We start from the raw sequence: 12,743 nt of genomic DNA, 5'->3' as shown, positions 1-12,743 counted from the left end.
TATCTTCAAAAACTGCCTAGTGGATGTGGCTTAGCACAGATATTTTCAAGCAGCAGCGTTCGCGGAACGGGCGGTCAAGAGAGACTGTTGCTAGGCGACTGGTCATCTGTGCGATGAACTGCTCGAGTGTGGCACTTGTATTTGCCTGCATCTATGTACGCGGCTATCGTTCACCCCCGTCATCTATGGCCCTTGGTGCACTGCAGTTGCCTGCCTAGGCGCCGGTTTTGGGTAACACCATTTTGCAGCTCACGATAGACTTCAATCATGGCAGCATGCGAGGTATTTACGAACTTATACGCTTCTGAAATGATTCTTCACTCGGCCAGAAAGAAAGTGATGCTCGCTTAGACATCTGATAGATCGCTCCATTTCCGCATTACGACGATGACTGCAGTGTATTCGCATCCCGATTATATGTTTCATAACCCCTCCCCTGCTAGTGCTGCCACCTACCATCCTTGAGTAGCTATTGCACGTTGACGTCTAACACAAGTTATGGTCACCATGTGACTAGACGGTGTGCATTTTGTATGATCAGATAATTCCTAAACGTTTTTCTGAAATACGTCGAAATTCGTTATTAATTCTTTCTTTTTTAACATGGATACCCTTAGTTGATGTCCATCAGACCTTTCTTTTCATAACTAACATTTTTTATCGAAGTTCTCTTGTGTCTTTGTGACATCTCAAGCCACATCATTCTGTTACCTTCGCTGATGGCAGCTGAACCTTGCCATTTTCTGTGTTTCTCGAGATATTTCTGCACCGATTTCAATAATTATCGTGTTTGCTCGAAGATATCTGAACGACCCGTCTGTGGACCACACTTTCCTGCACACTTTCATTGCTACTTCAGTCATAAAAGCATTTTAATTTCAGTCCAACTGACAACTTTCGCTGCTGGTTCAAAACATCTTTAATCAAACAGCCGTTTTGTAGCTCTATATTCGTCTGGGGATGTGTTCAGCAGCTGAACATGGAGAATGGGTCTTATCAGTTTAGCACTGTTGCGTGTATTAATTTCGCAGCCATTACAAGGGGGTAACTTAACAGGAGTCCGCCTGGTTAGCCGCGCGATAACGTGCTTGCCTCCCACGTAGCGGGCCGGGTTCGATTCCCGGCCGCGTTGGAGTTTTTCTCCACTCGTGGACTGGGGGTTGTGTTATCATCACCACTTCATCCCCATAACCGACACGCAAGTCGCCCAATGTGGCGTCGACTAAAGTAAGACTTGCACTCGGAGGCCGAACTTCCCCGGATGGGACCTCCCGGCATACAATGCCACACCATCATATCCTGTATCATACTGAACAGGAGGTCCACCCAGACGAAAATAGAGCCACAGTAGGGCTGTCTATCAAAGATGATTCAAGCGAACGTCTTTTGATTATTAATATAATTATATTGCATTATGTTTTGTACTATGGATTTTACGTTATACATTACATATTTTATATTACATATTATATATTACATATTATATACATCCCATTACATGCTATATGCAGTATATTATCTTAAGTAATAATAGCTGATGCTTCACCATTCGATGCGTAATTTATTCATATCAAAGAACGACCGAGTATGTTACCTGATTGTAATGAAGCGACAACACCACTATTGTACTAACTTTGCTCCCAGTTGTGTTAGCAGTTTATTCGCAGTCTATTTCGAAGTCTTTTACGGCTTCATCGTGAGGCATTTACGCACCGTTACCGAAATGGTGTACTACAGAAAATCTATCTTGTCGCTGTACAACATCAGAGGATGCTATGAAACTTACTGAGAATGTAGCATCTTTACATTTCGTTCACAACACGATGAAGGTTTCGTATTTCCACTTCCATTACTTTAAGAAATATCCTGTTCGATTATTAGCTTTTTTCAGTCCAACTCAATAATGCGAGCCAGCGTTCAAATTTTATAATATTCTGACACAACAAAAGGAGCGCCGTGTTTAGTGTTGAGTGCCTGAGACTTCAATTGTCCAAGAAAAATATTGTTTGAAGAATGTACCGTTACTTACCCTATAATCTAAGCATTCTAGAAACAAAACTCATACTTACGTCGTTAACAGTGTCTCCAAGGATGTCAGTGGTCCACATGATGTAAGCGCCCAGTGAGCTCACGATCAAAAGCACCAGGACAAGTATTACACCTGTGGACATGAGTCACTGTCAGTTCACAGCAGCAATGTTTCGGAGATACAGGAAAAGTTTATTTCTAAGCAAACCGCTACAATTTTACGCCGGAATTGTAATATTTATACCAGAATTAAGTTTTTGCTATTGGGGTGGCTGGTTGGTTGGGTGGTTGGGGGAAGAGACCAAACAGCGGGGTCATCGGTCTCATCGGATTAGGGAAGGACGGGGAAGGATGTCGGCCGTGCCCTTTCAGAGGAACCATCCCGGCATTTGCGTAGAGCGATTTAGGGAAATCACGAAAAACCTAAATTAGGATGGCCGGACGTGGGATTGAACCGTCGTCTTCCCGAATGCGAGTCCAGTGTCTAACCACTGCGCGCTATTGGGGTGGAGAATGACAAACATAGCGAGACTGAATGCCGGATGCAAGCGTGTTGGCCTGGCCGCTAGAACCAATTACGGTTAGAGCCTTCACATCGCTTTGTTAAGGCAGAAGGAGCACGGCACTGGCCACAGATCCAGTTTTAAAGAAGAACGGCTTTGTGATTGATTGGGATCATGGCTGTAACAAATAGAAGTTACATTAAAATGACCAGAAGCAAATGAGCTCTAGTATCTACACACGTCAAGTTGCTGCAAGTATCTTAACTGAAACTGAACTTTATGTTAACTACTAAATGGATAGCTAGAAAGTCGCCAAAGGAGAGAGCATCCTGATTAACCTGACAAGATTCCTCTGATACAGGAAGTAAGTCTATTCAAACTTATGGCCATTCCCAAGGCTGGGCGCAGAGAAAGTAACCACGGATTTATGATGCAGCCTGACAATGATTTTGCATCTCTAACCTAATGTCTCTGACATCGTCGTGTTTACTGAACGACCGCATAGGTCTGATGTAAAACATTTAAGTAACTCAAGTTTTTTCTGCTTGAAATAGGAGACTGTTTCTGGATGGTATATGAGTGTTCCAAAGTACGAGTAACAGTAACGAAAAATCAATCTCATATCTTTAATTTTTGTATATCGTGTTTGCACTGCTCAAACTTCACGCAAAGATTCTTTCTAGCAGAAACTGAGATATCTAAAATTATGTTTCGTTCTATGATCAACTGATTAAGCTTATTCCAGATAACTCTCAGCAACCAAAACTGAGAACTAAGGACCAAACAGTAAAATGGGTGAATGGACGTAAATTTGTTAGGTGCTAAACAGCAGGGTCAACAAAGCCCTAGCTAATGCTTGTTGTATTGTTATACGAATAGCTCTTTCTAAAATGAAAACCATGTACCATGTAACTTCAGCAACAATCATTAAAAAATGTCATACCCATTCTCAGCATATCTATTCATACGTTAGTAGTATATTAATGTAGCAGTTGGTCTCGGAACTAACGGTATGAACTAGCTACACAAAAACAATACCTGTGTCAAATTAAATTGGACAGTAGTCCTGACGCAACACAGAATGTCATCAGTTTTCTTTTAATTGTTTTGTCTGAAATGAAAATTAAGTGTCTCTGTAGGAAAAAGGCTTGCCTCCTGTCGGCATTTAAAACAGACACAAAAAATTCGTCCATAGTTTATGTGACGGCACTAGGTGGTTATAATGAAGCTGACGGTGTTCCGAATGCTGCAATACGGGTTGTATACATCACAACACCATAGGTCTGTTCATTAACCGGTGCCCTTGCGAAGTATGCTGAAAACAGTAATTCTAGCTTCTGCCACCAGATAAAAAAATTACGCTGTAAGCGATGAGAATTTGAAATACTTTCGGTGTCAGTATGGTGTTCGTTGCTTGTCGAAGCGTGTTTATTTCTTTTGTGAGGTGGCTGTTGGTGTGAAGGGTGAAGGAACGTTAAGTTTTCCATACGAAACGTAATGACCGTTGAGAAAAATAGCCGTGTGCTGCTGATGAATAACTGTACCAGAAAGGCAGCACCAGCAGCGCTGCACCGACATCAATAAACGGGCTAATGAGTATCAATAAATTGTAAGGAAGAGGTTGCTGTAGGTATAGCCTATCGTGCAGCGTTTGTCTGAAATAATTTTATGTAACGTCAGATTCTACAGGCTTCTAAAAGCCTATCATATCTAGAAAATTGAAGATGGGCTGCCTTACAGATGCCTCAACCTAAATTGATGTGACTTCTGGATGTGGGGATATCTGAAATATTTTGTGTATCAGGGATGAATCCGAACTCTCCCTGATGTGAAGGATAGCTATGACGACTCGTCACTGATTACACCGAAGATATTGATACCAACTACCTACCATGCCGCGTTACGGATGCAGCCTGTTGCTGAGTCTGAAGACCATAATGATCGCATGTTGTAATTTGTAACAATGTCCTTATAGACGTGCCAGAACCACTGTTACCATGTGTTTGATAGTTCCTCTACTTTTCCTATAACTCACATCACATTCTGACTGCTTTTGGTTGGTGGCAGAAAGTGCAAGCATTTTCTCAGCGTACTTTGTGAGCGCACCGGTTAATGAACATACCTCCGTGGTTCGAGCGTCCTGCGATGTATGCAGCCCGCATTGCATCACGTTAAACGACGTCAGCTTAATTACAGCCATCCTGTACGTATGGAGTTAGTGGTATCAGCATGAAATCTGATACAATCATGATAGTGTGTAATAGTAAAATCGAAAATCGAGACATTCAAAGAGATGTTGGATAATAGAGAGAAGAACTAATTTCTAGATTGAAGTATTTGGGTCGGCTGATCTGCAGGCTACACGTTTCATTGACCTCACTTATCTCTATATTTAACACTCTCTCTCTCTCTCTCTCTCTTTCTCTCTCTCTCTCTCTCTCTCTTTCTCTCTCTCTCTCTCTCTCCAGCGAGAAGCACATCCTCGACATCTGGTGCCCGCGATCCGACGCAGAAGTAAGACAGTACAGTGGCGTAAATAATTCCTTCTTACCATGTAAGGATGAGACCCGCAATGGCAAAACTGAAAAGGTTAAATACGGAATGAACACCAGTAAGACAAATTACAATGAAACAAGGTGAGAGACTGTCAGAGTGGAAGTGAGTGAGCCGAGTGGAGCGTCCCGTGGCTCATCAGGCAGCGGGGAGTGTTCTACAAACGACCCAACTTCAGTCCATTAAAATTGCCACACCACGAAGATGAGATGCTACAGGCGCGAAATTTAACCGACAGGAATATGATGCTGTGATATGCAAATGATTAGCATTTCAGAGCATTCACACAAGGTTGGCGCCGGTGGCGACACCTACAACGTCCTGACATGAGGAAAGTTTCCAACCGATTTCCCATACACAAACAGCAGTTGGCCGGCGTTGCCTGGTGAAACGTCATTGTGATGCCTCGTGTAAGGAGGAGAAATGCGTACCATCACGTTATCGACTTTGATAAAGGTCGGAATGTAGCCTACCGTGATTGCGGTTTATCGTATCACGACATTGCTGCTCGCGTTGGTCGAGATCCGATGACTGTTAGCAGAATATGGAATAGATGGGTTCAAGAGGGTAATACGGAACGCCGTGCTGGATCCAGGTTCTGTTTACAGCATCATGATGGTCGCATCCGTGTTTGGCGACATTGCGGTGAACGCATATTGGAAGCGTGTATTCGTCATCGTCATACTGGCGTATCACTCGGCGTGATGGTATGGGGTGCCATTGGTTACACGTCTCCGTCACCTCTTGTTCGCATTGACAGCACTTTGAACAGTGGACGTTACATTTCAGATGTGTTACGTCCCGTGGCTCTACCCTTCATTCGATCCCTGCGAAACCCTACATCTCAGCAGCGCAATGCACGATCGCATGTTGCAGGTCTCGTACGGGCCTTTCTGGATACAGAAAATGTTCGACTGCTGCCCTGGCCAGCACATTCTCCAGATGTCTCACCAATTGGAAACGTCTGGTCAATGGTGGCCGATCAACTGGCTCGTCACAATACTCCAGTCACTACTCATGATGAACTGTGGTATCGTGTTGAAGCTGCATGGGCAGCTGTATCTGTACACGCCATCGAAGCTCTGTTTGACCCAGGCGTATCAAGGGCCGTTATTACGGCCAAAGGTGGTTGTTCTGGGTACTGATTTCTCAGGATCTGTACACCCAAATTGCGTGAAAATGTAATCACATGTCAGTTCTAGAATAATGTATTTGTCCAATGAATATCCGTTTATCTGCATTTCTTCTTCGTGTAGCAATTTCAATGGCCAGTAGTGTAATTAGTCTTCTGAAGGCCTTTCGTTGGTGGCCTTCAGTCCTACGTGATAAAACAGAGTTTGGGTTAAATTGTTACGTCTTTCCTAGTTTCGAAGCAAGTTGTGTTTTATCGTCTCAGCATAGCTGTACACTTCTTCATGTTAAATTTACTGATCGCAGGGAATTGTCTGTTAACATTCCATTGGAAGAGGATTGTCTTTTTCTACACTTAAGGTAAACCATAGCACTTTACAGTGCATTATGTTCATGTATTTCGTGATAGTAAAATACTAAACAATGTTATACTCCGGGTCCATACACACTGATGAGCCAAAACATTGTGACCACTGCTCACCACGAAGTTGAGTGCTTCCTGGTGGTGTGGCGGGCACGTGACGCATTAAGGAAACAATGTAAGAGAGGGACCACAAATGCAGAAATCCACTGATGTAAGCAGTAGTGGCGCTGCGACTGGAAATAATAATATCTGAAACGGCGAAACTGGTCGCCTGTTGGCGTACTACAGTCGTGAGCATCTATGGAAAGTGGTTGAAAGAGTGTGAAATAACGACCACGCCTCATCACAAAAGTTCAAGGTCGGACGATCTGCCACTGTGTAAACCTCTGTGGCATGTCTGACGACAGACTGCGATGCTGGAGCAGGCAGAAGTGTTTCGAAGCACACCGTTCAAAGGTCATTGTGGAACATGCACCTCCATGTCACGCGAACGCTACGAATTCATGTCTTGACCCAACGACATCGTCATTTGTGATTGCAGTGGGCACATTATCACTGAGGTTTCACCGTAGCTGAACAGAAACGCGTCATTTGTCGAATGAATAGGTTTCCTTGTTACGCCAGATCAATGGTTGGGTCGTTGCACGGCGTCATCCAGTCGAATGGCTGCACGAAACATGCAGTGCTCCACAGATGCAGGCCGCTGAGGGCAGAATTATGCAGTGGATTATATCAATTTGTGTTTCCATGCGATCTGTGGAAGTAAACGAACGCATCATGACAGCTGATAACTAAGCGAACATTATTGCGGACTACCTGCATCGCTTCATGCTTTGTCTCTCCGTGCGGAGATGACATGCTCCAGCAGGATAACTGCCTGTGTTGCAAGATCAGAATCTTGCTGCAGTGGTTTGAAGGGCATTATAGTGAACTGACATTGACGACTTGGCCCTCAAATATGCCAGATCTGTACACACTAGATCACCTGTCGGGCGCCAGTTTTATGCCCAATCACACACCATCCCGTAATTTTATGCAATTGTTTGACCTGTGCGTAGACATCTGGTGCCACATACATTTATTAATTTATTTACACGTCAAGTTCCATAGGACCAAATTGAGGAGCAAATTGAGGTGGTCATGGAACGTGTCAGTACATGAAATTACAACATAAAAGTAATAAATGTTTGTGAACCCCGAAAAAGTCCGTCCATGAGTAAGTAAACGCAATCGACAATACAATAAGAATCAGCGTAATTTTTCAAGAAACTCTTGACAGAATAGAAGGAGAGACCCGTGAGGAAAGTCTTCAGTTTTGATTTGAAAGCGCATGGATTAGTGCTAAGATTTTTGAATTGGAGTGGTAGCTTATTGAAAATGGATGCAGCAGTATACTGCACACCTTTCTGCACAAGAGTTAAGTAAGTCCGATCCAAATGTAGGTTTGATTTCTGCCTCGTATTAACCGAGTGAAAGCTGATTATTCTTGGGAATAAGACAATATTGTTAACGAGAACTGACAGTAAGGAATACATATATTGAGAGACCATTGTCAAAATACCCAGACTCGTGAACAGGGGTCGACAACAGGTTCGTGAACTTACACCACCAATTGGTCGAACCGCCCCGTTTTTGAGCCAAAAATATCCCTTCAGAATTGGAAGAGTTACCCTAAAATATAATACCATACGACATAAGCGAATGAAAGTAAAGAAAGTAGACTAATTTTCGTGTCGAGCGATCCCGTGCTCGTGGAATCCTGTCAAGGACTTGTAAAATCCATACCACGCTGAATCGCTGCTAGTTTCAGACTGCAGCCACGATAGTACCATTTAATGTCAAAACAGTTTCTCCACACAATCAGTGCAGTTGCACAACAGTATCCATTATTCAGTACCAGGAGACTGCTACGGTAATCGAGCAGACAACAGAGTTTCGAGCAGCTTCAACGCCTCTGTCAGAGTGCGGATCTCACCAATTTAACGAGTTAGGATTATTGTACCGAGGAAGGTTATATTTCAATACTAAAAATTTGGAAGGAAAGAAAGAAAGGAAATAAAGAAAGAAAAATCGGGTTTTTACGTTCCGACACTAAGTAAGACGTGAATCGTATCCTCTTTAAACAGTATCCGTGATTCATTTGGTTCCTTATGTCAAATATTTCGCAGTTTCAGATGCCAAGAAAGAACTGTTATCTGTACATGTTTATCATTAAGATGTGTGTGACACACACACACACACACACACACACACACACACACACACACACACACACACACACAGACAGACACAGCTTTCTCTTTGCTTATAACCGACCGTATTACTAACTATGTACAGTCCCTATTTTTATGTGAACCATACTAATTCTGCGGTCGAACATTCATCCGATTATGTTCATTTTCACGTCATACAGTTCAACAACATTTATAAACTGGTTTGAGCTTTTGATCTGTAGAGCAACTGAGCGAACATTTTGCCTCGCTGTACAGCAATTAACTTTGAAACCACTACGTGCAGTGTAGCCCACGTGTTTTCCTTCAACAACTGCTCGGTAATCACACTAAGAATGAGTCATCTCCCCATCCCTATTTCTATAGTCAGTGGTAAAGGGAATATCACTGTGTGAGCTGGATTAGATTTTACTATCAGTTGATTTCACAGTACTAAGTGATGAGGCAAAACATTATGATACCTGTTCTATGCAGGATTTAGGTACAGGATTGATGTCACGCCGTTCATTCATATTTATTGCACATACTTCATCAGTCCAAAGACGTCGTACCTCTGTTGAGTTTTGAAAATAAACGTCGAAATTTCAGACTGACTCCAAATTCCGGGGTTCAAAATGGTTCAAATGGCTCTGAGCACTATGGGACTTAGCATCTGTGGTCATCAGTCCCCTAGAACTTAGAACTACTTGAACCTAACTAACCTAAGGACATCTCATCCATGCCCGAGGCAGGATTCGAACCTGCGACCGTAGCAGTCGCTCGGTTCCGGACTGGGCGCCTAGAACCGCTCGGCCACCGCGGCCGGCAAATTCAGGGGTTTCACGTTTCTTAACTTTTATTGGTACGTGCAGGTAATTTTACAACAACTCTATGCTTTCGAGAGGAATATGATCGCGAATGGACTTTTTACTTTGCGCAGAATAGAGGGTGTTTGCTTGCTGGTTTGAGATAATTTATTTTTCCTGACATCCCACCCACTTAAATGACTAAATCAATTTGACACTGATAAGTAAAAACTGTGTTGGCAACGTGATAAGAATGAAAAATAGACGTTAATACCGGCCTGAATGATGTTCTTTGACGTGGTCTTCTGTGCGGAGATTGTTAAACTTGCCAGAAACTTATCTCTTCCATGTACCAAATTATTGACTTCCCAATGTCACTGGCATGGGACATCACCCCTTTATTCACCAAATAAATGATTTACGAGTTTTGTAACTCTTAGTTTTCAACATCGGTGCCTGATTTCAGCTGTGTGTGCTGTTGATGTGTCTAAAGCTCGCACTGCTCGTGTTCTGCAGGCTAAAGCTAGTGTTGTGTAACTGTACACAATTTATTATTTGATAGATGCCACATATAGGGTGGTGGAGGGAGGGAGGGAGGGACAAGAAGGGAAATACCTTAAGCTGTACCTACATTCATACTCAGCAGACGATTGTAGTGCAAGGCAGAGGGTATTTGCCACTGTACAAGTGTTAAGGTTTCGTTGCTTTCCATTCACATAGGAAGTACGGCTTTTTAAATGCCTCTGTGCCCTTGCAAATTTACGCAATTTTTTGTCAGTGTCAGAGTAGTAGGTAAGATGCCAGCATCCTCAACATTGTTTCTAGAGAATTTTTAAACAGACTTTTTCATGATAGTTAACTTCCATCTTCAAGCTTCTTTAAGTTCAGATTTTCAGCATTTCCATCGCGCTCTTCAATGGGACTGACATACAAGTGGCCATTCGTGCTGCCCTCCTTTGTGTATGTTGGAGGTCACCTGTTACTCCTGCTTTGCCTGTGACTGAGCCGATGTGAAGATTTTATTTCGATACAAATTGTTACGTCTAGTTAACCATAGGAGGTAAGTTAAAGTCTCCATGTATCATTAACATAAAGCTCGTTTAATACTAGGCAAAGAGTTTAACAAGAATGGAAGGGGGAAACTACTTTGTTAGGATTGTCGGAAAGAACCGTGTCTGCTGGAACTCTTAGATAGGAACCATACGAAGTCTAAATGGGGATGACCAGTATAGGTTTTGAATCAGGTTTACTCCTTAACATGACTCCATTGTAATAACTATCGTGTAACTCCCTCTTCTTGAATTACTACACCCTACAAACCTCAGTGATTCACCACCACCCTGGTAAGCCAGAAACAAGTCTCTTGCCCCACTGTTTATACCTGTGATCGCATTTGCATCGTATTCTGAGTGAAAAATACTTTCAGATCCATGCATACATTGATTAGGTATAAAATTTCTGCCAATATTGCCAACCAGCACCTATCAGTTTTTTTAAAATTTTTTTTTCCTCTCCTCAATTAACAGGCGGTCACGGATGGGAGGGTTCTGTGAAACGCGGCCGAGTCGGGCGAACGCACAGATTCACACTGCGCGCATGCGCGCCGTGCGGGCGTAATTTTCGCGACCGCCGAGGCGGAAAGTTTGGTAAGGCGCGTCGCGGTGCGGCAGCAGACGTCCTGCGGGCCGGATTATCGGCTTGTTTCCGGCCCATTAGTTCGGAAACAGTTACAGCGCCGCTAACTAGATTATTAAAACATCGGCCGCCGCTTTGACGGCGCACTGCCGACGGCTATAGGAGACCACCGGCGTCGGAATGGGGAAGGGGGGGGGGGGGGAGACGGCGGGACCGTATATCCCGCTCTTAAGAGGAGTGAAAATTTCCCGAGTGGTTTCGCGCCGAAAGACGGAGACGTGAAACAAAGCTTCCAGAGTACCAACATTTTCAAAATCCTGGTTAAGAGTTTGGAACGATTAAATGTGAACTACTCGCCGACGTGTTCGTGCGGAAACAGTAAGGGAATGGTCTTCGCCAAATGTGATTACGATCCAGTCCGTAATTACCCGAACCGTGCAATGGCTGGTTTCATCAATCTCTCTTCGTTCAAATTCCTTTAACTAGCCATGTCTAATGGCTGTAGCCGCATGACAATAATATTCCCAATTTAATATTTTTAAAGTTATTTATCTGATTTATATCTGCGTAATAATGGTGTTTACCGGTTTCTGATGTTAGACATCTTCAGACTCAGATTTTTGGAGGTTTGTGGCCGAGAACGGTTGCGTCGTCACTAAAATGGGATCTGAGGATAGCTTGTAACGGCCGAAATCGGTTATCTGCTTTACCATTCTCTCTCTCTCTCTCTCTCTCTCTCTCTCTCTCTCTCTCTCTCATCCGCTACAACAACGTCATAACACTTCTCTCTCATCCGCTACAACAACGTCATAACACTTCGAAAAATGCATGATTTTTGAGAAGATGCGACAAAAGTTGTAAAACTGATGTGAACTTTGTTACCAAATTGCCACAATTTGATCAAGTAACATCTGGTTATGACATGGACGCGAATTATGTATGGGCTGCAGTTTATACTACGAAATTTCGCGTAATTCTTCGGAATTATTCTCTTTCACTTATGGTGAATATCGTCATCCTCCAATAGATCTTAAAACCTCAGATGATATACTCTACCAGTTAAAGTGTACTTCATTACCATTGCATTTGAGGTATTAACCTGGAAACCATGTTTGAGTTTTAACACTGTCATACCAAATGACGTTTTTCCTATTCTGTGCCAAACATCTTATCTCAAAGTAGCGCTTTCATCTCACGTCCTCAGTCCGCAGCTCGTGGTCGTGCAGTAGGGTTCTCGCTTCCCGCGCCCGGGTTCGATTCCCGGCGGGGTCAGGGATTTTCTCTGCCTCGTGATGACTGGGTGTTGTGTGATGTCCTTAGGTTAGTTAGGTTTAAGTAGTTCTAAGTTATAGGGGACTGACGACATCGGAAGCTAAGTCCCATAGTGCTCAGAGCCATTTGAACCATATCTTCTACAGTTTTTACCCTCCGATATTATCAACATTAATTCTGCTACTCGAGCTTTAGAATGAGGCTCACAAACACCAGCAAATGATAGAGACTCATCTTTGAT

At 43.2% G+C, this 12,743-nt stretch overlaps 1 protein-coding gene across 2 annotated transcripts in view; it reads right to left on the bottom strand.

Moving 5' to 3' along the window:
• Positions 1-12,743, bottom strand: part of LOC124544850 (lysosome membrane protein 2-like) — a 394,896-nt gene that overhangs the window by 239,893 nt on the left and 142,260 nt on the right. For both annotated transcript variants that reach the window (XM_047123563.1, XM_047123562.1), the window contains exon 3: positions 2,070-2,161. In XM_047123563.1, coding sequence (XP_046979519.1) covers positions 2,070-2,161 — 92 coding nt within the window. The remainder of the gene's footprint in view (positions 1-2,069; positions 2,162-12,743) is intronic.

Source organism: Schistocerca americana, chromosome 8, assembly GCF_021461395.2.
Source record: "Schistocerca americana isolate TAMUIC-IGC-003095 chromosome 8, iqSchAmer2.1, whole genome shotgun sequence".
In the NCBI taxonomy this organism is placed as follows: Eukaryota; Metazoa; Arthropoda; class Insecta; order Orthoptera; family Acrididae; genus Schistocerca; species Schistocerca americana.
Note: the sequence above shows the minus strand (reverse complement) of the source record. Positions and strands in the feature narration are given on the sequence as shown.